The 25,199-nt window shown below is 48.4% G+C and overlaps 1 protein-coding gene across 6 annotated transcripts in view; it reads right to left on the bottom strand.

Annotated features, from left to right (window-relative positions):
• PATJ (PATJ crumbs cell polarity complex component) overlaps positions 1-25,199 on the bottom strand; it is a 3,332,662-nt gene that overhangs the window by 656,473 nt on the left and 2,650,990 nt on the right. For all 6 annotated transcript variants that reach the window (XM_069642041.1, XM_069642043.1, XM_069642045.1 and 3 more), the window contains one exon: positions 6,698-6,784. In XM_069642041.1, the coding sequence (XP_069498142.1) occupies positions 6,698-6,784 (87 nt within the window). The remainder of the gene's footprint in view (positions 1-6,697; positions 6,785-25,199) is intronic.

A 25,199-nucleotide genomic window follows, 5' to 3' on the forward strand; every position in this document is an offset into this window, starting at 1 on the left:
TAGCGCTATAACGAAGGGCCTGGCAGATATTTGGGATGGGGGGGGGGGGGGGGGGTGGTGAAGTTAGGGATCACGACGTATCCTCCCCTTTTACCCTGATATTTCGCAATAAAGACTTTACCCCCGGGTTAGAAAGAGGGGCTTTCAGGAAGTGGGAGGATGGGAGATGTAGGGTCATCGGGGACATGTTCTGGGAACAGCAGGTGAAAACATGCCTAGAGTGCAAACAGGATTTCACCCTGGGGGAAGGGGAAAGGAACAGGTATTTTCAGATCAGACATTGGGTGATGACTAAGGAGGTAAGAAATGCGACTACATGGCCTACAACGCAGTTTGAAAAGTTCCTTCTCAAGCATGAGGGGGCTAGGGGGTTAATTTCGGACCTCTACAAACTTCTAGGGGACGCTGGCCAAAAAACTGACTGGGCATACATGGATAGATGGGAAGAGATTCTGGGAACGAGATTGGAGAGAGAGGAGTGGGAGAGGCTGTGGAGGGGGTTGCCGAAGTTGGCAAGGGTGGCGCAATTACAGGAAGCATGGTACAAGTACATCTTCGGTTGGCACTACACACCTGCCCGACTGCACTTGATATACCCAGCGACATCCAAGGAATGCTGGACAAGGTGCGGTCAGGACGCGACGGCAGCCCATATATGGTGGGACTGCCCTAAAACCAGGCCTTTCTGGAGCAGCGTAAGAGAGGCACAGGAAAAGGCAATTGGAGAGGGACGGGATCCCCGGGTTGTCTTGATGGGGAGGCATGGGATAGGAGATGGAGGAGCGGGGAGAGGCCTAGTTAAGGCGAGAATTAGGTTTACATTATAGGCAATGTCCCTCATTGCGCAGAGGTGGAAGGGGCCCACGATCCCAGCGGAGCAGGAATGGTTGAGAAAAATGTGGGATCTGGTAGCTATGGAATGGGCCCCTTACGCAGTCAACAACAATCTGGAGAACTTTGCAGCGGATTGGGGTGCGACACTGTCCTACCTGAAAGGGGAATTCAGAGAACAGTGGTGCCACAAATGTTGAAACTGCTGGACCTTCTTGGTTGACTACATTTTTATGCCTCTTTTTTTGGGGGGGAATGGGACGGACAAATGGGAACTCCAGTGCTTGGTTGGGCAGGGAGGGGGGATCATTTGATGTTTGTTCTGTAGGTTATTAAACAATAAAAAGATCATTTAAAAATAAAAAAAAACTGGGCATTCTGTCCCCGGAAGACGGACTCAACTCGATGAGAAAGGAATGCCGATCTGCTTGATCTGACTCTACAAGAAATTACCACAGTTTGTTGTGTGTTTAGGGGTGGGAGGGGTGAGGTGGGAGGAGAAAGGTGTCGCTTGATGGGACCAGCCAAGTGTTTTGTTTTTTTTATTTCTTTTTTTTTGGGACTTGTAACAGAGGTCCTGGTGTTGAATATTAAAATGTTAATAAAAATCAAAGTGAAAAAATAAAAATAAAGAGTACTTTACTTTGAATCAGCAGTATATATTGGCTTTGTTCGGGCAAATAGCCAGCCTAAAATGACTGTGTTCGGAAGACATTGCTGGAATTTTCTTTATGGACTTTAGGCAGGTGGATTCAGTCAAAATCATCTTTTATTCTAAAGTTGTCCACAATCTAGTTGTTGCCGAATATGAATGCATGCTTAACTTGGGATATGCTCTGTCTGATGATTGGCCAGAGGTCAATCCAGAGGGACCCATTCTGGGTGAAGATGGTGGACAAGTGTACAATCCTTGTGAACCTTTAAACATTCACGTGCCATTGATAGCCCAAAAAGCGCCTAACCAAATTTCCCAGCATGTGTCCCATGATTGGTCGTATATTAATAATTCACTAATAGGTTTAGGTGTGCCTAAACCTATATGTTAATCTCCTGTTATTATGTATCCATTTCTTGTAAATAGGGATTCCAGTTCAAATTTGTGCACAAAGTATTTATTTGTGTTTTAGCCCTTATTGGATGACACGTGTTTCGGCAATTGAGCTTTGCCTTTTTCAAATCCGGGCCTTTTAATGATATTGTCCAGTGTAAGTGTAAGCTATTTTGCTAAATCGATTGATTTTTTTTTTATGTGTGTATATGTGTGTAAAGTTTCTTTTGTAAACTATCACACTAAATAAATAAAAACAGTAGGAGGGAGCTGCCCCTTTGGGATTCTGCAGCGACCTTCGTCTCGCAGCTGGTAGGACCATGACCTTTCATTCGCCTCCTGGACCCGTCTGCTCTGCTTCCAACCTCGCGTCGCCTTACCGGGATTTCCTGCCCTTTCCGCTCTGCTGGTCTTGCTCGCTTCGGTTGCCCTTCTCGCCTTGCTCGTGTGCCTTGTCTCGCTCTCTGGGTGCCCTCAAGCTGCGCCATTTATCCCAGTGGGGAAAGGTAACAGAATGTGCCCGACTCTGCCTGACCCTGATACTGGTACATGTCAACCAGACTGGCTGTGTCTGAGTCTGTCTTCCCTACAAGGGTTTGGCCCGTGTAGCAAGGTGTGTGTCGGAAGGGGGCGGGGGGTAAAGTTATTAGATAGAAAATGGGATGAGGGTGCACTACAGGAAAATGGGAACAGGGACACGTGTCTCTCCTCCGGGTGCCCCACTCCCCAGGTAGCCCTCATACAGGTGATCCTCCCGCACTGGTCCACCCCCGGGGGACTGGATCCAATAGCAATTGCTGTTCCCCGGCCATCTGGATGACAGAGCCCAAGGGATTGGTCGGTGAGACACCCTTTGGTTTCTCACAGGCTTGCACCGCAGGATTCTCAGGAGTGAGGGAGCCTGTCTAAATGCCTTCCCCAATTCAAGAGAAGAAAAAGAGTTGGGTTTCTGCCATAATGTCCTGACAAGATCCACAAGTGCAGGGATATATTTAACCAGATTTTCATAGGTAGACGTTGACCCAAAATGATGTCATTCATACTGCGCTACAGACCTGGGGTGAGCAGAAAGACAACAAGATCCCACCACCTTAGCAATGGTCATACGAAAGACAGAATTTGGATGTGTCCATGATGCAGCTTGCAATAAAAGTCAGGGGATGTATCTAATCAGCAGGCATCTCAGAGATTTGAGGTAAAAGAAGCCACAGAGACACCCTCTGTGTAAACCGACCCCGTAGGAACATCCCATCTGTCTGACAAGGGCTCTGGAACAAAGCATTATGTCCCCTGTCTCAACAAATAGAAACATTGCAGTGATAAACTGGGTTTTGGCACCCAGAATGTACTTGGATATTACCACGGCTTTGGTTGAAAGAGTTGGTGCCTTAGTTACCATTCTTGACACCAGAGTCAAATGTTCTATGCCGAGGGTTGGTGCATGAGGGCAGAGAAAAGCCTTTTTCAGAGGTGGGGTGGGACCCTAGCTAGCTGCCGTGTGGTCAGTGGTCAACAGAGGCGCCTCTACTGTTCAATGGCTGTGCAGCGGCCTTTGACTCCGCCCACTGGCACAGAAGTAGGGGCCGTCGGCACAGGGACATTTGTCAACATTTGCAAACGTTTCTGTATGAACTCTTCCTGCTGTTATGGAGAGGAAGAACTAGCGCTCCGTTAATGTTTTTAGCAGTGTATCTTGTGAGGAATTAGGCGCGCTATCATCCAGACAGGAATGGCAATGCTTCTTCCTCAAGGAGGAATGATGAGACTTCCTTCGGGAGTGAGAGCTCTTTCAATATTTTCCTCCTTCCAGGGTTCCTTATCTTTCTCTGAGGACAGAGTATTCTAAAGGTTCCACAGATTTATTTTTTTAGACTCCCAAAGCCATTTTGCTGGTGTACCAAGGTCAAAGGATTTAGAGGGAGAGTTAGAATCACCCTTTTGGAGGGCAGTAAACATCACTGAAACCTGTTCACAAAGGGCCCTTGAGTGCATTGACTGGCAAGAGCCGCAAACATCATTCTTATGGTCAAACCTCAAAGGACCCATCATCGGGGCATGAAACCGACATTTTGCTCCTGAAGTCTTTGCCGGATTGAAAGCCAGAGGATTTAGGAGTGTCAGGCATGAGACACCGTAAATTCTCTAAAGTAAGATGGCATTCCGAAAAGCATGCAGAGCAGGTGAAAAAAAAGGAACTGAGCTCAAAGGACTCCGCATATATTACCCATGAAATCACTACCAGAGCCATGGGAGCCTATGACCCAAGAGGAGCTTTCATGAAGCATGCTGTGCCTCCGATAGCTTGAACACTTTACAAAGATCAGCTAGCACACGGAATATATAAGATGAGAAATATGCAGAAACAAGGAATCCATTAGAAATGTTATACTTGCATTGACCCTCATTAATAGGTTTACTGAGCCACCGTCAGACATTTAAAAACGGCACATGAGTTAAAGTGTTCACCAAGATAAAACGGGAGGAAGGGCTTTCTCAGTTTCAGACGCATAAACAAACTATGGACCTTACTATGACCAATACCATCTCAACTTTTGCAGAATCCTTCAGACATGGATGTCTGCCCTGTAGCCAACTCCCAACAAAATAGGTACAAGATCATCCCAGGAGTGGGCCCTATAGGACAGTACTACAAGGACACTTTGGTGGTATTCAAGCACCGTATGACTTTAAAAACAGCCCATCACCAAGAAATACCCTTAAATTGTTGTAATAAAATCACACAATGAGAATATTCAAGTTTATGCTTTTAATTTAAGGTGTCAGGATGGTTGGGGTTTATTATAGTACACTGCTTGTTCTTCTTTCCTGGGCTAGACCCCATGGACCTTTTACTTTCTTTGCCTCCTCCTTCTCGCTACCTTCTAAGTCTCCTAGACAACGGTTTTACTCTTACATTTGCTGTCGCCTCTGGGAAATTCATTATTTTGTCGGTCCAGGGGCTACGCCCTTTCTTTCTCTTGTCGGGGTCTCTGCCTTTTCTTGCTCTGCCTTCACCTTAGTCAAAACCTTGGTCTTCACTTTCACTGTCTTCCTGCTCTGCCTTCGCCTTGTTCAGAGCCTTCGTCTTCACTTCTCAGTTTTCCAGGCTCAGTCTTTGCTTCCTCTGCCTGTGTTCCATTTGCTAGGGCTATGGCCAGGTCTCTAATCACCTGCTATGTGGGATGCTAAGGGGCACACCCAGATTCTAATGCCTACAAACAAAGAATGAGAACCGATCCCTTGCTGAGTCAGTGCAGGCGTTGGCAACACGTTTCTCTCCAATTGTCACTCACAGACCCCACAGTCTGAAGTAAGCAGTGGCCGAACGGACCTGTCTGTACATTCTCTAAAGGTTCTGGGGAAGCTGGCATTCTAGTAAGCCCCATGTGCCATTTGAAGTCCATAGTGCAGACCAAGAGGTCAAACCCAAACATAGGACAAAGAGATCGGAAATAGTATGGCCCTGCTAGCCTTTTAGCTCAAACATAACTGAAGGAAGAAGCGAAGCAGATGGAACTTGCAGGTACAGTGGAAGTGGACAGCAAGAAGCCCTAGGGAGTTGCCGCAGTAGTAAGGCAGGACTTTCGCCTACCACCAAGATAGACACCAGCCTATTTAAAGGCTTGGAATACTGCTGACCAATGAAAGAACCAATTGCAAGAGCCCAGAGGAAAAGGACCTAATCAGAACCAATGGAAAGAAGGGAAATAAAGAGGGAAAGATACAGCTTATAGAAATGTCAGTTGGGAAAGCAAAATGAGGCAGGCATGCAACAGGAAAGAGGCCAATGGAGGTGGACTAGGAATTCAAAGCAAGCCAGTCGTAGCAGGCCTGAGATCAGTGGTATTATGGACCTTTTGGTACCAGCAGCATTCGGAGGGGGAAAGACTACTACTACTACTGGACCACAGACATATGGTACGAAAAGCCTCTGATGTCTTCACTTACCTTAGAAGGCAGAGCCAACAGTTATGGCCTATATGAAGGTAGGGCAACACGATCTGACTCCCATGGTCACCTGTTGTGGGGAAAACCCTGCTGACCACTGCTTTACCTTTTAGGGTGTATGAGCAGGGCTCTGTAGTAGTAAACTGGGCACTGAAACCCCAGACCAAGTAGTAGTGAGTAAGGCCCTATCCTTCTGGCAGGATTACCAACAGTGAGACAGGCACTCCATTCCAATGAAGAGGATGTGTGGCAAAGAAAAGGCTAGGTACTATATCTCCGTGACTAACATTTCACCGGGATTCAGCATTTTGATGCTAAATCCCTGCAACCATTTTAAATCATAAGAGCATAGGGGAGACTACTATCTCTATTAGAAACAGATTCTTGTCCGTTTATAGTTTGTCCAACTCTGGCCCCTTTTTACTTTGGACAATCTCAAAAGGAGGCCCTTTGTTTAGTTGGAAAGTTAAAAGCCCATAGGCCCCACAAGCATTTCTCAAAACTCCTTTTGCATTCTATGACACAAAGAAAACTGAATATTTGTGGGAAAGGTGCCTCCATAAGGGGAGACACAAATTGCCATACACCTGTAGAAACCCGCTGCCGAGAAACATGACACTGCATTATTTACCTCATCCTGACACACTTTTTTAATGTCTTTTGAGTGTAGATAAAGCCCTAGTCCCCATGAGCAGTTCTCTGAACTCCATCCTGACAAAGCTAATAAGCCTTTAAAACATACTTGTGCCACGTATTTTCTAGAATCCACCTCAAAATCCCATGGAGTTAACATGCACAGCCAATCTACTATTAAATAATTAGAGCAAAGTTGAATACTTTAACATCAAATATGAAAGAAAAGTCACCAACCTGGCTGTTTTGGGAAGTTTTTCTGGATGACATCCAAGAACCAGCTCTGAGTCTGCCAAGCTCTAACGTAACAAGGCCTTGTGCTACCTACAATAAAAGACAACCAAGTTTAGCTTTAAACAAAAAATACTGCAATAAGTATACATAGAATAAAAACCTGGACACATGTATTATTGTATACTGCTATGACGACGTAACCCTTGGCACGAACAGGGTCAGCCTAAGATTGGGCCTACATATATTAATAATACCTGTAAGGCAAAAAATGACAACAAACACATGTTGCTAAGATATTGTTTATCGCAAGTGTGTGTGCTTATTGTAAGATCCCACAAGAATGAAGACACCAAGTGAGTCTTTTGTGGGGTTTATTAAGACATCAGATAAGAGGCCGCCCTCCTCAACCGCTCCAGGAATTGTCCTCACTGTCTGTGGGCAGACCTGTCTCGGAGGATAGCTCAGGGGCAACGTGCTCGCCTTGGAAGCAAGACGACCCAGAGCACCACAGGTTCGATCGCCAGGTCCGCAGTTAGAAACCTCTGGGTATTAAGCACGTTATAAATAACCCATCATATCACATCATATATCTTATATCATAACCCAAGCTACAACCTAGAATCTGGAGCCATCGCCCAAGTAACCTGATTAACATTCTCAGGCTAATGGGGCCACCAGATAAACAAAACAGGAAAAAGTAAAAACACATTTGAATCCAAACGATGCACAGGTTATATTACAGAACAAGATAAAGTATATACAATGTGTACACAATGTTGAGGATGAACTATAAGAAAACATCTAACACTTAAGTACAGTAATACAGTACTTACCTTATGACAGGGTTCCACCAAGATGTCTTCCTGTGGAAGCAGAGCTGAGCCGGGGGAATGTCAGCACTGGGCAAACTGGGTGAAGAGATGAGGGGTGCAGGGGCGAATATCGGGGCCCAGCGAGAAGAGAGAGCCCAGACTGCTTGTGCACGGTGGCCCAGTGGGGAAGTGGCAGCAGAAGGCAACATCCCACCACAGAACTAGATGGGGTGGCTGGTGGTGAGGAACATGCTGGTTTGCCCATAACTGAAAACCCTGGGCTGCAGAGACATCCAAGCGGCCGGGTGAAGATGGGTGACCATGACAATGCAAGAGACAGCTCACTAGTGTGTAGTGCGGTGGAAGGGGCAGGCCTGAGCGCTGCACGGTAGTGTCAGCACAGAGGGAGTAAGCCCTGTCCCAGGTGAAGTGCCTGGTTGCTAACAGTTGTGAGGAATCTGATGGCAGCATCACTTGTTTCCTCAAAATATCCTCCCACCAGTTGGCTGAGAAAGGTCTGCGCTTTTGGATCCTGACCCTGGGGGTGGATATGCAAGGGAGGATCACCTGGGAGGGGGATATTTGGGGAGTAGGGTTGAGGTACCCTTGGATGAGGCACGGTACCCCCCCATTTCCCTTTCATCAGGAATAAGATGACCCCCCCCTCCCCCAAACCTTTTATGGGGTATTTCCAAACCCTTCCCTATTGTGCTAGAAAATAATCTCCCAAAATATACCAACATGGTATTGAGACAAGGAAGAGACCTCCTACGGACAAACATCCATTCTTTATTAGTTCAAACACACAAACACCACTGCAGTACTGGGACGAGGAAGAGGGATACGGATTACCAAAACCGTTGTTTAATTAACTTGAATAGCCGGCACCTGAAGCCAAAGTGGCGGAAAATGGCCCACTCAGGTGAGGCTAATGGAGAGAACGGAAACTCCTGTGGACTGCTTGCAGATGTAGAGGCCGGAGAAAGAAGCAGGGAGTCGCGTGTCCAAATACTGTGGTGCTGCATAGTTGTTGTAGCGGAAGCAGAGTATGGCTGACGTTGTCGGAAGGTCTCCAGTGGCAAGGGCATGCTGCCGACCTCCAGGAGGCGAGAGGACTCCCTCTCGAACAGCCCAAGGTGTCAGAGGCCCGAGAAGAGAGGCCTGTTGAGCCGGGAGCAGCAGCCACGAAGAACCGACCAGAGTAGAGAAGGGCACCTGAATACAAGGCCCCAGGTGAGTGAAGTGAGGCTGTGTGACTCCAGGATGCTGTGGTTCAAGACGTGTGCTGAAAGAAGGTTGGAACGTTTGCTAGCAAAGGAGCAGAAGCGGAGGAAATATGATTGCAACTTGGGAAAGGTAAAACACAGATGATGGATGCATACAATGTTGTGAAGGTTGATGAACTTTATGAAAAGAGTGGTTTAAGAATACTGAAGAATACTGAACTGTAAAGCAATGAAAAGGCTGCAGAAGGGCCAGGAAAGTGGTAAAGTGGAAAGTGAATGAGAAACCTGTGGGGATGGTGCAAATTCCCAGCAGGAGAGTAAACTGGAAATTTGCCATTACATGGTTTTGAACCCGAAAGACTGAGGCCAGGCCAAACTCATCCAACTCCTCCAACACCGCTGCCAAAGAGAAGGCAGAGTTGCTCAGAGTCAGCAGAATTTTGTCTGCATAAAGTGCCACTTTATAGTCTGCACAACCCAACACCCTCGATTGTCTCATAGAGCTAACGTGGTTGGCGAAAGGCTCCATGCATAAAGCGAAGATTAGCGGGGACAGTGGACAGCCCTGCCTCGTGCCTCTTGTGATGGTTAGAGTGGTTGATAATGCACCATTCACGCACAGTTGTGTTGATTACTGTTGATTGTTGATTACTGCTGGTACATTGCCATAACAATGAACCCCGGTCCAAACCCAAAGCTTTCCAGGACCCTCCTCAGGTAAGTCCAGGTCCGACCTCCTACTCACCTCCAACAAGCCCCACACGCGTCGCACGGTATCCTGGGCCCCCCGCCCTGTTATAAATCCTGTCTGATTCCCATCTACGAGCCGGGTATAACTCCAATATTTTTGAATAAAGCTTTGAGTCTACATTAGTGAGTGCAATAGGGCGATATGAATCGCAGAGGGATGGGTCCTTCCCTGGTTTAGTGAGTAAGACAGTCGTCGAGGCCCCATAGATGGGGTGACCCTACTGGAGATCCTGAAGGAGTTGAACAATCTCACTAGGGAGGGACTAATATACTGCAAAACCTCTTTATAAAAAGTGTCAGTGAAGCCATCGGGACCCAAGGCCTTATTTTCCAGTGATTTTATAGCCCATTCCACCTCCCCCGATGATATAGGTGCTTCAAGGGAGAGGCAGGTGTTCGTCCCTCAGATAGCGTGCCTGGGCCTCCTCCAGAGGGAGCTCTCCATTGAACGAGAAGTGTGCTTCAAAGATACTCATTTTTACGGGACCTTCCCACTGCAAAACCCCGTTTTTATCCGTAAGGCCTGAACCAAGTTCCAGGACTGGAATTTGCATAGCTTGGCGACCAGCAACCGGTTGGCCCGATTCCCCTTAGTGTAATAAAACTTCCTAGTCTTCAATATTGCCTGAGCTGTTCTGTCCACCAGATGTGCTTCAGACTGCTTCTGCGCCGCCATCAGTGCCCTCATTGCTCTGCGGGATCCCGATTTCTTGTGCTCCTGCTTGGCCTGAGCAACCTCCTTTTCCAGCCCCTCACGGATTAGCTTCCTCGCTCTGGTATATGCTGCTGACTTGCTAATAAGTACGCCCCTTACCACCGCTTTCATAGCATCCCACACCGTGTCTTTGCGAGGGGCCCGACCCTTCATTTTCTTTAAAGTAGTTGGAGATTGCTTCCCCCATCCCATCTCCCCTACCAAGATGGGGTCACTAAGTACCGGATTGTACAACTTCCAAGGGCGCCTGTGCCCCACTGGTCTATCCCGTATTGCTAGGGTCACCAGCATGTGGGCATGATCAGATAGTGAACGTATCCCTATTTCCGCCTCCTGGACACATGGGTACAGTGCACTGGGTATCAGTACTAGGTCCAGCCTTGAGAAACCCCTGTGGACATGTGAATTTGCAGATGGGGTGCAGGTGCAAGTGGATCTAGGTCACCTTGCCTGAGCCCCACCCACCTTCTTAGCCCGACCGCTTCCAGCCTGCTCTTAACTCTTAGATCAAGGATGTCTCTTGCCCGGGCATCCGAAGAGAATTGCTGTTGAAGAAAAGGGCAGTTCCTGTTCGGACCTGTTCAGGCCAGAAGGTCCCGGGGCCCGACCCCCTTCTCAGACAGCTGGTAAGCATGCACCAACATGTGTTTACTCCATCTGTCCCCACAGGCCATCCCACTCCCTCTGGTCCTCCTGTGATGTTCCCTTGTGCCCCCCTCCCTTCTCGCACACAGATGTTGCCTGTTTTGCTGGATTCTTCTACCCTGCCCCCCCTCCCCCACTCCTGCAGGAGTCTGTCCCGATAACATTCTGGTTTCACCATCACCGTCTTGTGGCCAATGCTGGATTTGACTTTTATGGACATCATTGATTCACGGTGCGTCACCCTTTCTCAACTCTCAAGCTGGACTTCTTTTGCATCCTGTACTCATGGTGGCCCTGAATCATTCTGTTCCCATCTTCATCTTGTATTCTGGCTTGCAACATTATGTGTTACTGCTGACTTCTGCAATTGTATTTTCTCTCCCCTCTTGCTACGCCACTCTTTTTCACTGCTTAGTCTCTGTTCTTGCCTCCTCCCCCTTTTCCCATCTCCTCCCCTTACTTTCTTCTATGCACTTACTCTATCAGAATTGTCCCTGGACCTAGTATGATAGCAACCTTGTCTGTCCCCCCCCCTTGCTTGTGCCCCGTGAGCACTATCTGAAATGTCATCAGGCCTAGTACGATAGTCTCATCAAAAATATCTTGGCTTGAAAGGTTTGGTCTAACTTGGCGACATCGATAATAATAAAAGAAAAACGAAGTTGCTTCAATCAGTATAATCAGTCCATTGAGTCGCGTCTCACCACGTACAGGGTTTAGCCAAGCGAAAAACCCCTTGCAGAATATAAAGTGAGAGTAACCCGGAAAGAGAATGCGCCAAATCTTTGCAGAAAGTGTTTATTGTTCAAAAATGCCCTTAAAAAAGATGACCCGTGTTTCGGTCCTCCATGGACCTTTTTCAAATCAGGGCTAATGGAGAAAGAAGTTATATTAAAGTTCTGGCAAATAAAACCTACCGGAGCAAAGTTAATATTAAAATGCACCGACGGTATGTTAAAGGCTGTCAGTAAAAGTGGTAGCCTCGAACAATGGGAAAATCCCATAGGGAAATATTTGCGGTCAAATATTTATGGTAGTAACCACTGCCACCAGCAAGAAACATTTGAGAGAGGGACTGTAGGGTACCCTCTCGAAAATGAACATAGGGGAAAACTATTAACCCCTCCCAGTACCTCCATAGTAAGATGGGTTGTACTGGTTTAGTTCATAGGATTGGGCCAGTAAAGTCAATGGGGACTTTACACGCCCTGGGAGACAGTGGTCAGTCCCAGGATATGGAGTCTATGTTTGGGGGTCGCTACGACACCCCTGTGTCACTGCACTGAGGGTGTTGTGTAACACATGTGAATAAATATGATTCCTATGGGTTTGAAAAAGATCCCATAGGCATTAAACACAAAAATAGCCTAGAACACACATAGCAAAATTGCCTAAGAGTGGGAAAAAGAGTCTCACTCTTAGCAGGTAAAAAGAAACAAACCCTTCAAATCCAGCAAAGCTGCTGGGGGACTCTTTAGGTAAGGGAAATTTGCCATAAAATGAGAACTCTCCCTAACACTCATGTACGCCCCGGGAAACTGTACCAGATACTCACAGATTCCCAATCCCTTACAGTCTTCCTGGTCGGACCCCTCTACCGCCTCCCCCTGCCAACCTTGCACCATTTTTGCAAGGAGGCTGGCTCTGCGTCTCCGACAAGGCGCCCCCCTTTGGCTCACCCCCTCAAGGTCCCTCTGGATTCAACAGACCCTCCGCTTCCGCTAGGGAGCGCATCAGCCAGTGCCTACCCTGGTGGGTAAAGTGAAGGGCAGTGGGAAAGCCCCACCGATATGGCATTTCATTTGTGCAAAGCCACTCAGCTAGTGGGTGCAACGCTTTACGTTTCATTAGGGTTGTTCCTGCCAGGTCCTGGTACAAGGAGAGAGACATGTTTCGAAAGGAGATAGTGGCAGTGGGTCTGGCTGCAGCCATGATGCGTTCTTTTAGTAGGAAAAAATGAACCCGAGACAGAACATCCGCAGGCCAGTCCTGATTTGAAGCATTGCAGGATCTAGTGCGGTGCGATCTGTCGAGTTCTATATCATGATCCATAGGCAGTTTGAGGATGTGGCGAAACAGATCAGCTACAAGGGTTGGTAATTCCTTGTTACCCACTGCAGCAGAGATTCCTAAAATGCGAATATTGTTCCTGTGGGAGCGATTCTCCCCATCCTCCTGCTTGTCCTCCAAGGCTGTGCAGCGCTCCTCCAGGGACTCCAGACGGTTGGAAAATTCGTCCACCACATAGGATTACTCACAGAGTGTGTCCTCCACCTCCGACACCCTGTGTTTCACCTCTGCGACTCTCGTGTCCAGTGCCAGGATTTTTATGCGAGAGTTCCTCCGTACCTTTCTGGATCTCCTTGCAGATTTCAGCCAGCAGATCCAGATTTCGTAGACATCTGCGTGAACATGGGCAGGAGGGGTCAGTGCTGTGCACCTGGACCGTCACCAACTTTGTACACTTGTTCCGGTCCACCACCTGTAGCATAGTGGAGATGTCCCTTTGTTTGCCATTTTTCAAGGTTTTGGCCAAGGCGGTGGACATAGTGCTGTGGAGCACTGGCTGATTTAGGGTGACTGGCCCAGCTCCCCACTTCCAGGGGAGCCGCAGACGGACAGCCTGTGATTGCCCTTCCAGGGGGACACGCAGTATGCAGGTGCAGTGCCAACCAGCTTATACCCCAAGGGGACTTTGGTGCAGGCTACCGATCCACTTTGAGCTCCCACCAGCGTCAATTACACTTGAGGTGCCAGGAAGCACCCTGGACAGAGGAGGTGACCCACCTCTAAAGCTATGCGTGGAGGCCTTGGGGGTTTGATGCAGTGAGTTTCCCTTCAGATTGGCTCCTCTGCCCCCATCAGAGGGGGTTAGTGGATACAATGCGATGCTTTCAGTTGGGGAGGGTGCAGGGCCATACACGCCTGTTGACTACATTGGCCCGCTGTGATCCATGGTTCAAAATCGGCTATTCCAGGGAGGCCCACAGCCAGCAGCTGCTATAGGGGAACTAACACAGCATGGGGAGGCCTTCTGCTCCCCACAGCCCGGGAGGCCCCACTGCTTCACAACGTGCCCCTCAAACGCTGGCCACCAGCTACACACACCCGGCTGCATGCATTTTCCTAACTTGCACGAATTTTAAGGTCGACAGACAGCTGGACAAACATGTTAGTCACACAGGATGGCCTCGAGGGACTCTGCGGTCAAGGCATTTAGTCCTGGAGAGGGATGGGGAGGGCCCTCGCACTCGCTGTCTTGCAGCCATGGCGGTGCCCTAGGGCATGCAGCAGTGCACTCACAGCGGTCAAGGAGGACACTCCTCCATTGCACCGTTCTCCCCCGGGCACACCACCGCAGGGTTCAGGGCTCCACCACCCCTCCAGCTCTGGTTGCATGAAAGGTGTCTCACAGGTCCTGCTGACCCCCATGCCCCCCGGCACCCGGGCAGCTCCAACGCCACCCCCGCCAAGCACCACTGCAGGATACCGGGCTCCTCCTCTCTTCTGTAACAGGCTTCGTCCGGTAGCCACCCTGCTGCACCAACAGCATCCGGGGGCCCACAGACCGCTCCGCAAGCTGCCCCAACAAGGAACAGCAGTCAGGGCCGCGGCGTGGCCAACTCACTCCTCACCAACCCGGCCAGAACGGCACTGCCATCGTTTTGTCCCACCATGCGTCTCCGCCGAACCGGACCATAACTCTGGATGCAGGCACCCCCGGGGTTCAAGATTACAGCGAGATGTAGCGGCCACTGTGCTTACCCCACGCTGACATTCCAGGTAGAGGAATGATAGGTGAAAGAGGGCTGATTTTCTCCTTCTCTGCCCTTGCAGCGGCAGAGGGAATCAGGAGGCCATCTTCACGATGGCTCGCCAAGCCACGCCCCATCATGAAGCATTTTTTAATACCGAATCAAACGAAAGTGATATTGAGTGAAGGCCACACACATGAAAAGCAGAGAAAACCGTCTTCTGATACAAAGGAAGTGTCAATCAGATAAAATGAAGAAAGCAAGCATTTGTAATGAATATGATTAACTGTGAAGTGTTGAAGTTGAGAAAAAGCAAGCATTGGCTGAAGCCATAAGGAAAAGAGGAATTGTACAAGTGGTGGCAAAACTTTGAAAAGGTTGTGATACTTCAACAAGTGAATAGTGGCAAGACAAGTGTTGGAAAAGACTGCCAGAATATAAGTCTGATACCATTGTTGAGCTGAAACAGTGGTGGTGCAACTGTGGAAAAGAAGCCAATCAGCTGTGCCGATTGCGTGACCTGTAAAGGGTGAAGCGTGTGGTCTGACAACTGTGCCTAGACCAAATACACCCCACTCAGGAAAAGCCACTTGAAGCATTTAGAAGTCTGTGGTTGAACATTCAAAAAAGCCTTTGCATTGTGTACTTTAAGAGTTGAACTTTATGATTTTGAGGAAAGAGCCAAGAGCCTGAAAGCTGGGAAGAAGCCTGAGGAATTGTGTTGTGAAACCAGTGAGGGACTTCAAAGTTGGGGAAGGGAACCCATTTTGATTGACATTGAATTATTTGGAATCCTGGGGAATGGAGAGCCCCTCTCTGACCAAGAGCTGGAGAAAGCTCTGAACTTTTGTTTGAACACTTACTCATGTGAAGCTGACATCCCACCACAGTTTGAAAAAATAGATTTGAGGGCAAGTATATGTTTTGGACACAGGCGGATATGTACTTTGGACTTCCTAACACAGACTACCCTTAGTTTTATTTTCTTCCCACCTCATCGTTATTTTAATAAAGGTTTATAGCTCAAACTTTACTCTCTTGTCTGTGTCTACTTCCTGAGTTCTTCACACAGCATGTAAAGACCACCTCCTGGTATGGGGTTGTATTCGCCCGGTATGTTTTTTTATCATAGGGCCTTGTGGAGATAAATTGATTTGGCTGGCATTGTTCCTCAGTGGGGTGTTGATTCATTATATGTTTGCCTGTTCTATGGGTTCACGTGGCTAAATTAACCAGTGTGGTAGATGGATTATTGCTCTGCTGGACCCCTGAAGAGCTACCACTGTAACCCATTCTAGTGTAGTTGGCCGCAGTGGGTAGCAGGCCTTCAAGAAGGAAAGATCGGGGAAGTGGTCACAATTCAGCCCTCACGCAAGGCCCTTTTTGGGTATAGGTGGAGGAGACAGCTGAACATGGGTGCTGTGATAATGTGCTGCATATCATTTACATAGAGTGCATTGACCAATGGAAGGGGTGCATCCAGTCTCGAGGCCCAGAGGAGTACACAGTGTCTCTTTCTACATCTTGCCTCACCCCATGTGCTCTATCTGAGGTCACGTTTAGAGGGTGGGTTTGGGGAGGTGGGCTGTAAGCCCAGAACATAAATGTGAAGCCATGCAAAACAGTGCATGAAACTCCGGAGAGTAGCTATTCAAGCTGTCAGTGTAAAGTCAGAGCAATGTTCTGCATGTTAACCGGTGTTGCTACATCAATACGCCACCCGTAACACTATAATGTTACTCGATAGGAGTACAGTCCCACTTTTGGGTGAAACATCATTAGGTTACTATGTGGTCATTCAAGTAAGGAGTTTGAATAAGAACTCAGGTAGCCCATCTACTGTTAGATTCATCTTTTCTATTTTAATGCAGGTTGCTTTACTTAAGTTTTCTCTCCACATCTGTTCTAGGGAAGGATTTGAAAGTACAGAGCAGAACTTCCCCCGGCGGCAGGCGCTAAATTGCCAGGCCAGGGCAAAAAGAATCCAGACTACAATGACAATAATGTGATTTATATCTTTCTAGCCAAATATGTAAGAATTCTAGATCAGTATATGGCACAATCTTAGTATTTACAATATAACTGACTGACATGTTTGATGTCATAACATATATTGTAAAACTAATATTTCGATCTTGAAAGTCAAATCTTAAAAGGTCTAAAGATGGACATCCAGAATTCAATGTTCTTGTGCCCACTCCAAAAGGGACAAAGAGCTTGCAAATATCTGGACCAGTGAACTGGGGGAGGTGGTCAGTCCTGGCTGCTGGCTTAGATGCTGTAGCAATGTTTGCCTGACAAGCATGGATTGGGTCTGAGGGCCTCTCAGCCTAAGCTACTCTTTAGGACATACTGATCTCCAGAACAAATGTTTAAAATATACCTTTCAGAGAGTGACCAGAATTGGAAATTTAGACAGGCAAAGGGGACTCCAAGCCAACTCCTCTGGTTTTGCAACAAGACTAGAGACTTTTCAGAAGGAGCCTGTGAAAGACTGGGGCTGGTATTGGGGTGTGCCACTCCTAGAAGGCTTCCCTTTTGATCCTTGGTGATGTCAAACTGATGACTGATCTGTCATTTGAAAAAAAGATATGGCTGTTGCGTGGTTGCATGCTTACGAGAAGAATGATCTTGCGTGCATGGCAATCCTACAGCTCCTTCTGTATTGATGACTGGGAGGAGGAATCGCTAACTTTGGCCACATACTAGAAAGCCATTTTCAAGAACAACGGGGAAATTAACAAGTCAATCAGATCTGGGAACTAATTCTGGATATGTATGCTGATATGGTTACAGGACGAAGATGTTATAATTGTTTTATTGAGCGATATTCTTGCCATGCTCTGCTTGCTGTAGTGTGCTGCTGTAAGATTATCTGATCTGTGTGTTCTCATGATACACGTGATGTGTGTTTTTTTTCTCCTTTCTCTCTTCCACTGTACACTTGTTTTACCTGCCGTTAATCCATTGGAACAGGGTGTTGTTCTACCACTTGGTTTTATGGATTTAAATGGTCTTTGTATTTATTGCACTACTTGTATGCTCCGTTTTGCCTCTGTCATTGGTGTTCACATTAAAATATAAAAAATTCAAAAAGAAATCCAGAATTCAGACAGAAGTTGGCAACTTAACCATAGCTTCACCAGAGAGAATGCTACATTGGTAGAAGTCAATGCAGGAAAGTCCATTGTGTTTCCAACTGTCATTTGTTTTTAAGAACAGAGACTTTAACCTTGGTATAATACATTTATTTCACTTTTGAAAAAACGGAATCACTGAGACATCTCTGCCAGCACTTGCACCAGCATAACCAACAACAAACTGGTCATCTTTCCTGATGTCCCTTTTCAGGGAGACAAAGTAGCTAATTGCTTTGTATTGAAAGGATGGAACAGAGGACAAAAACGCAGGAAGATGGATATTTTGAGAGCAATGGAAATCCAAGACCACCTCAGGAAAAAAGGAGGGTCTTACTCTCAAAGTCACCTTCTCTTTGGAGAAAACCAAATAAGGAGGTTTAACAGATGCCTGGTACTCACTCACCGATCTAGCAGAAGTGGTGACCACAAGGAACGTCAGATCAAATTAAGGGTGAGCACTCTATATAGAACAAGACTGTAGGAGCTCAAACAGTGGACCCAAGAGAAAGGTTAGCACCAAATTCAAATCCCATGCCGAAACCACAAACTAGAGTGGAAGAAAATGATTGCATAAACCCCATAAGAAATGCATAACTCTGGGGATTGTGAAGAAAGAACCCTGTTCAGGGGACCCCCTTAAACAATACGATAGTGGCTAGGTACCCTTTCACAATGCCGATTTGCAGGCCTGACTGCACCAAACATAGGCAGATAGAGGACAGGATAAAGGATGGGGACAACTCTCCTGGCATCTAGCCTAAAGTTTACACCATCTACAGGCATTAACAAATTTAGTTCCTGACCTCTGAGCTAAGCGGATAAAATCCAGGGCGTTGTCCAACAAATCCTACTCCTTGTATCTTAGCCACTGAACAGCCAAGCATTAATGTTTAGGCTGCTGAGGTTCAGATGGAGCACCAGCACCTATGATTGAGAGAGGAGATTCACCCTCTGCGGTAGGCACCAGGGCGGGGAGATGAACATATCCAGCAACCACGGGTACCAAGTTCTCAGGGCCCAGTCTGGAACGATAAAAAGCAACATGGAACCGAACAGGCAAGCCTTCAAAGAACCAGCAATTGACAGGGATCGGCAAGAATGAATAGACAAGGTTGAATGCCAAATGGGTCATCAGTGGGTCACCCAGAGCTAGAACGTACACTTTCTGTTAGAGTGGCAGCAACAAGACCCACTTGAGGATTTCCCCTGCAGGAGAAAATCCCCTCCAGAACTTCCTGACAGAGCTCCCCCTTGTGGTAGGCCGAGCTCTGTCTGTACAATGCATCCTCCATGACATTCTCCCTTCCGGCAAGATGGGCAGCCGTCAGAGACACATTGTTTCCAAAGCCCAGAACCACAGAGACATTGTTTCTCTGCATAGCGGTGAGGATCCGACACTACCTCTGACCTGGCGGGCAGAGGTTCAGAAGGCCAGCCAAGTTTCTCAGAACAGGGTAACCTTCTGGACAAGCCAGACTAATCAAGGTAGCATTGGTGGCGGTCAAGACTATGTCTCAGTACATTTATTTAAGGCCTTTTAAATCAAACACAAGATGAAACGTCAGTGATATTAACAATACTAACACAACCGTATACTAGTGACCATATATACATTAACCAATATCCTAAAGCAATATTAAAAAAGTATGGATCCGCAACCAGAAACAGAAGAGGGTCAGACAGTGAAAATATACTTTAGGAAGTTATTCAGGAATCACAACCCTAACAAATAGGCAATCCAATCCCTACGAAGTGTGGAGCCTTGTGCTTAAAAATACATTTAGCGCGGCAGCACTCAATCGTACGTTAAAGTATAAAACGGGTCTCTTCAAGGGGCTGTAGTGTCTCAGGAATGGGGTGAGGTGATTAAGAATAAAGTTCCACTATTCAAGGATGGTCTCCACAAGAGGGCAGAGATATTTCAAGGAATTGGGAATAGGATGGTAGCACAGCCTACCCTAACTAAGGTGAGTGGCCCTTGGGGGTCACTTTTGCATACAAGTCTATGGATGCGCCAGGGGCCATCAGTGCGTTTTGCAAGTACTCAACGACTCACCGACACAGTCCAGTCCAAACTTCACCAGTCAAGTCGAGGTCGCTCGCACGTTTGAGTTGTGCGTCTCTCTGGCTTTCAGGGGCTGCTTTCTGGGACTTAAGTCTGTGGTGGGACAGTGGCCTTTTCTCCGCTTCTGGGGAAGGGATCGGGTCAGTTCCACTGCAGCTCGTCTTAGGGCACGGGGGGGGGATCAGCAAGGCACCCACGAAGCTTGTCACCACAGCGAGGCAACAAGGGTACCGCTTAGGCTCGGGCAGACTCTCCTGTTCGGGAATGCTAGGTGTATGAAAGTCGGCGGGAGAGTGCCTTCTACCAAGAGCTTACGGTTTCCAGAGTCTCAAGTCAAAACTCAAGATGGCGGCAATTGCAGAGCAAAGGTCTTTCGAAAGGGGCTTGTTTGCAGGTTAAGCAGGAGGTGCCGAGAGTAGTTGGTCCCACTACTCCAAAGGGTCGAAGCGCCCTTGCAGGACTTCTATGATTGATGAGAAACGGGCGCTCCAACGGGACAACAGCAGGGTCAGGGCACCAAACCTTCTAGCAGGTCTCCACCAGCTCCACGGATCTGTTTCTTTGGTTCAAGATACTTGGCTCCTTTACTAAGTTTTGTGAGAGCTCAGAAGATCAAACTGGAATGGGTGTAGAGTGTCTTCTCTTATCCAAAGTTTGCTTCATGCCAAAACGAATTGCAACCAATGGGAGATCTGCTCACATTCAACCATCCCAGACATGGAGCAATCATTGACTACATGGACCCAGTCATCCCAGCACACTAAACATATCCTGGCACCCAGGATGTGTATTGGAACTAGACAGGTCCAGCCCACATCCTGGGCGCGCACACACAAAGCATGCAGAAGCCTGCGAAAGCTGCGGCTTGCGTGGGAGCATGCATTACCAAATAAGGAATTTCCCAGGTCGACTCGACCTGGGGAAGGCTAAGGGACAAAACGACCAAAGGACAGAACAAAGGACATTGTGGCATGGGCATTTCAGGCACTGGCCACTGTACTGGGCGGTAAACGCAGTTTGGACCATTGAAAGGAGACCGCTAGGGGGCGCGTACCAGGATGGACACGTGAGGGACTTGCTCCGCCTCCAACCATTGGGCCTACGATTTTGCCTCTCCCCCCGGTGTAGAGTGAGGCCTCCCTGCAAGAACCTGAAGAGCTTGCGGCTGAGGAGGAAGCAGAGGCAGCCGAGGGCTGCTCCCCCGAACAGCACCAGAGAATCAGGAGGCAGCAGGGAACAGTGGAGGACCCCGGTGCCCCTCGCCCCCTTGCCAGGGTGGACGGAGAAGAGAAGGAGGCCCCTACAGAGGTCAAGAACGGGCACCCGGACCCCCGGGCAAAGGCAGGGAAGTCTGGCGGAGAGGCAAATTCTACAATCCTCGCTGCTGAAGGATCGCTGGAACGGCTCCTGAACTTGACTGTTGTGATGGAGATCGTTACACGGACTATCCTGCTACAGCTCCAGGAGGGGAGCACACTCAGGCGGCATCTGGAGGCAAGGACAGACCCGGCAGACCGCACGGAAAGGAAGCTACGTGGACCAACAGAGAGGGTTTTGAGCCCCAGTGGGAGAGTGACTCCAGGCAGCGCGGCGAGGAAGTTGGCGGGAAGGCGCCCAGTGTTAACCCGCACCGAACTAAGAGGGGGGAACCCAGGGGAGTGGAGGTGGCGAGAGAAGGCCTGGGGAGGCCAGGAGGGGACTGGACCAGCTGACAAGAATACAACCCGGGCCCGAGGGTAAAATGTACATACCCACAGAATCAATTTTGAGATTCTGGCACGCACAGTGGTGTAGGCCGAGAGTGCATGGGGACCCCTACATTGGACCTAAAGGCCCCACAGTGACACTGGGCCAAAAGACACCGGACCGCGTCTACCTTGGGCAGTAGTGACCTACCACCACACAACTGAGGGAGCACTGGAACGGCGCCAGAACTTGGCCAGTGTAACGGAGAGAGTAACACATACTCTCCCGCTGCAGCACATCAGCGGTGTCGAACCCACAAAGGGAGCACTTGCACCGGCGGGTTTTGGATGCAAAGACAGAGTGGGAGAGGGAGGTAGCGAGCAGACAGCAGAGAGGCAACCCGTGGCCCAGTGGAACGCACGTAAAGGAAACTACGCGGAACGACGGAGAGGGTGTGGAACCCCAACAGGAGAGTAATTCCAGGCGGCGGGAAGGCGCCCAGCATGAATCCATGCTGAACTAACAGGTGAGCATTGCAGCGCTTCCTAAGGCCATCACGGAGTGCAGTGGAGGGAAACTGTTAGGGAGAATTCTCTGTTAAGGCTAATTTCCCAAACCTAGTGAGTCCCCCAGCAACTTTGCTGGATTTTTGGGGTTTATTTTTTTCTCCTGCTAAGAGTGAGACTCTTTTTCTCCCACTCTTAGGCATGATTTGAGAATGTCCTTTGACTTTGAATGGGTTTTATGGGCTATGGGGTCTTTTACTCCATAGGGCTTCATGTGTTTTTGGTATGTGTGTTAAACAGCACCCTAAGTGCAGTAACACAGGGGTGTCATAGTGACCCCCAAACATAGACTCCATACCCTGGGACTGACTACTGTCTCCCAGGGCATGTAAAGTCACCATTGGCTTTACTAGTCTCAAATTGTGAACATAACCAGTACAAACTATCATATTGTGGAAGTACTGGTTGGGGTAATTAGATTGCCCCTGGGTCTGTTTTTCAAGGGGGCACTGTCCAGTCCCCCCTTGTCGAGTTTCTGGCTGGTGGCAGTGGATACCACGCAAAATATTCCACCAGAATATTTCTTATGGGATTTTCCCATTGATTTTAAACGCACTACTTTTTGGTGCAATGTTAAAGATACCGCTGAGTTATTTATTTAATATTAATTCCCCGGTTGGGTCTTTTTGCTAGGACTCGGTTTTAAAATGGCGTTTGTGTTCGCCTCTGAAACTCTAACCCAAGTCGAGCCCTTTGTTCCACTTTTTGGCGGGCTTCTGCACAGAATCTGCGCATCCTGGGAGTTAGAGGACAGAAGGGAAAGTCGGCAGCTGAGGTAGGAAGGAAGGTGCAGGGGCTAATTAACCAACTATTCGCCCTGGAGGAGGGCAAGGAGGAGCAACTTGAGAGAACCCACAGAGGCGGCGGCGGCAAAGGCTCGAGGTGCATAGTGGTGCGCTTCCTCAGAAATAGGGAGAAGATGGAGGTGCTCGAAAAAGCAAAACACCTGGGGCGCTTCCCATACAAGGGCGACAGAGTGGTGTTCCAGGATCTTTCAGGACTAACATTGGCACGCCGCAGAGAATGCCGTCCACTCACTCAATGGCTGACTGATAAGGGCATTAGTTACCGTTGGTCCTACCCCTTCACCCTCTCCTTCAAACGGGGGGAAGTAGACTATCGAGTGACCAGGAAGTGCTGCAGGTACTTCAGGTCCTCAAGGGAGAAGAAAGGACTGGAAGAGGTGGCAGGGGGACCCTCTGAGCAAAGAGGCTCCCTAGGCCCACAGAGCTCCGAAAAGAAGATGATGCGGGCAGAAAATTTAAAAAGCTGAATACCCTTCCACAGAAGGGGGTCAGGAGACAAGTGATGGAGGAAACGGGGGCACATGCTGGCTGAAGGACAAGAGATGTTCTCATTGTAAAGCTTACACCGGGGAGGGGTGTGGGGATATGGCAAACAACAGGAGAGGCGGATCCTCATTCCTCGTGGCACACCGCAAGGTGGGCATCTTGCAAGTGGTTCTTTCAGGGGGACAGAGAGCGATTGGGAGGTTGGGGGGGGGGTAGAATCTTCTAAGGGAAAAGGCAGTTTCAGAGCTTTTATGGCATGTTCCGTAGCAATTTAATTCAAGCGGAGAGGAGGCGAGCGAGCCAGACCCAATGGCGCAACCTGAAACAGGAGGCCGGGCCGAGGTCCTTAAGATGGGATCCCTCAATGTTAAAGTCCTAAATTTTCTGACAAAACGCTCACTGCTGGGGAGAGAGATGCAGAGTTGTGATCTAGACGTGCTCCTGGTGCAGGAGACACAGATGATAAGCGGGGAAGAGAGACACATACCAGGGGCACACATTGGGCAGGCATTATGGGCCTCCGGACCAGTCAAGAAGGGGGCAGTGGGGAATCCTCCTTAATCAGAGGATGAGGGTTGAGTCTCCTGTGGTCTGGAATAGAGCAGATGGGAGGGCCCTGGTGGTTTCAGGGGAAATAGGCGGCACTACATGCACCATTGCATCGATTTACTGCCCAAAAACGGGCCTGCTCCTATTGGGGGGTGATCTCAACATGTGGGCAGACAGGGAGATGGACCACAGTGGAGGACAAGTCCCTATGTGAGGGGCAGATAGACACCAGGAGAGTAGATACTTAGACTACATGTGGGTCCAAGGGCTGGTGGATATGTGGCTGAAACATCACCCAGGGGAGAGAGGCTTCACCTTTTACTCCCCGGTACATGGGACAAGAACAAGGATTGATCACTGGTTCATTCATCAACAACAGGCGGGAGGCTCTCTTGATGTGAACAGCGCCCGATTAGCTGGTCAGACCATGATATGGTTGAGATGAGTGTTGTACTGGCGGGCCTGAGAACCTGGGACTCCCTTTGTCTTTGCAACAACCATCTCCTAAGGGATACCGTCTTTGCGTATGAAATTATGGTTGCAATGGAAGAATATTTTCAACTCAACAATACGGGGGAGGTCAACAAGGCTATGGTAAATGACGCGACGAAAGCAACATGGAGGGGTCTCCTGATTAGGGAAGGTGCCGCCAATAAAAGAATTAGGGCTCTGCTAACCCGTAACTTCAGGGGGGAGATCCGTTGTTAGGGAGAATTCTCTTCCAAGGCTAATTTCCCTTACCTATAGAGACCCCCCAGCAGCTTTGCTGGATTTGAAGGGTTTATTTTTTCTCCTGCTAAGAGTGAGACCCTTTGTTCCCATTCTTAGACAGATTGCTAGTGTGTGTTTTAGGCTATATTTTGTGCTTGTGGTCTATGGGGTTTTTCTCACCCTCATAGGAATAATCTTTTTAACATGTGCGGTAAACACCACCCTCCGTGCCGTACCACAGGGGTGTCGTAGCGACCCACAAACATAGACTCTATACCCTGGGACTGACTACTGTCTCCGAGGGCATGTAAAGTCCCCATTGACTTTACTAGTCAATAATTATGAACTGAACCAGTACACCCCATCTTAATATGGAAGTACTGGAGGGTTAATAGTTTTTCATTAGTGTTCATTTTCGAGGGGGTACCGTACAGTCCCTCCCTCAAAAGTTTCTGGCTGGTGGCAGTGGTTACTACCATAAATATTCGACCGCGGATATTTCCCTATGGGATTTTCCCATTGTTCGAGGCTACCACTTTTACTGACAGCCTCTAATATACCGCCGGTTTATTTTAATATTAACTTTACTCCGG

This window comes from Ambystoma mexicanum, chromosome 1q (assembly GCF_040938575.1).
Source record: "Ambystoma mexicanum isolate Mex_15411 chromosome 1q, UKY_AmexF1_1, whole genome shotgun sequence".
Taxonomy (NCBI): domain Eukaryota; kingdom Metazoa; phylum Chordata; class Amphibia; order Caudata; family Ambystomatidae; genus Ambystoma; species Ambystoma mexicanum.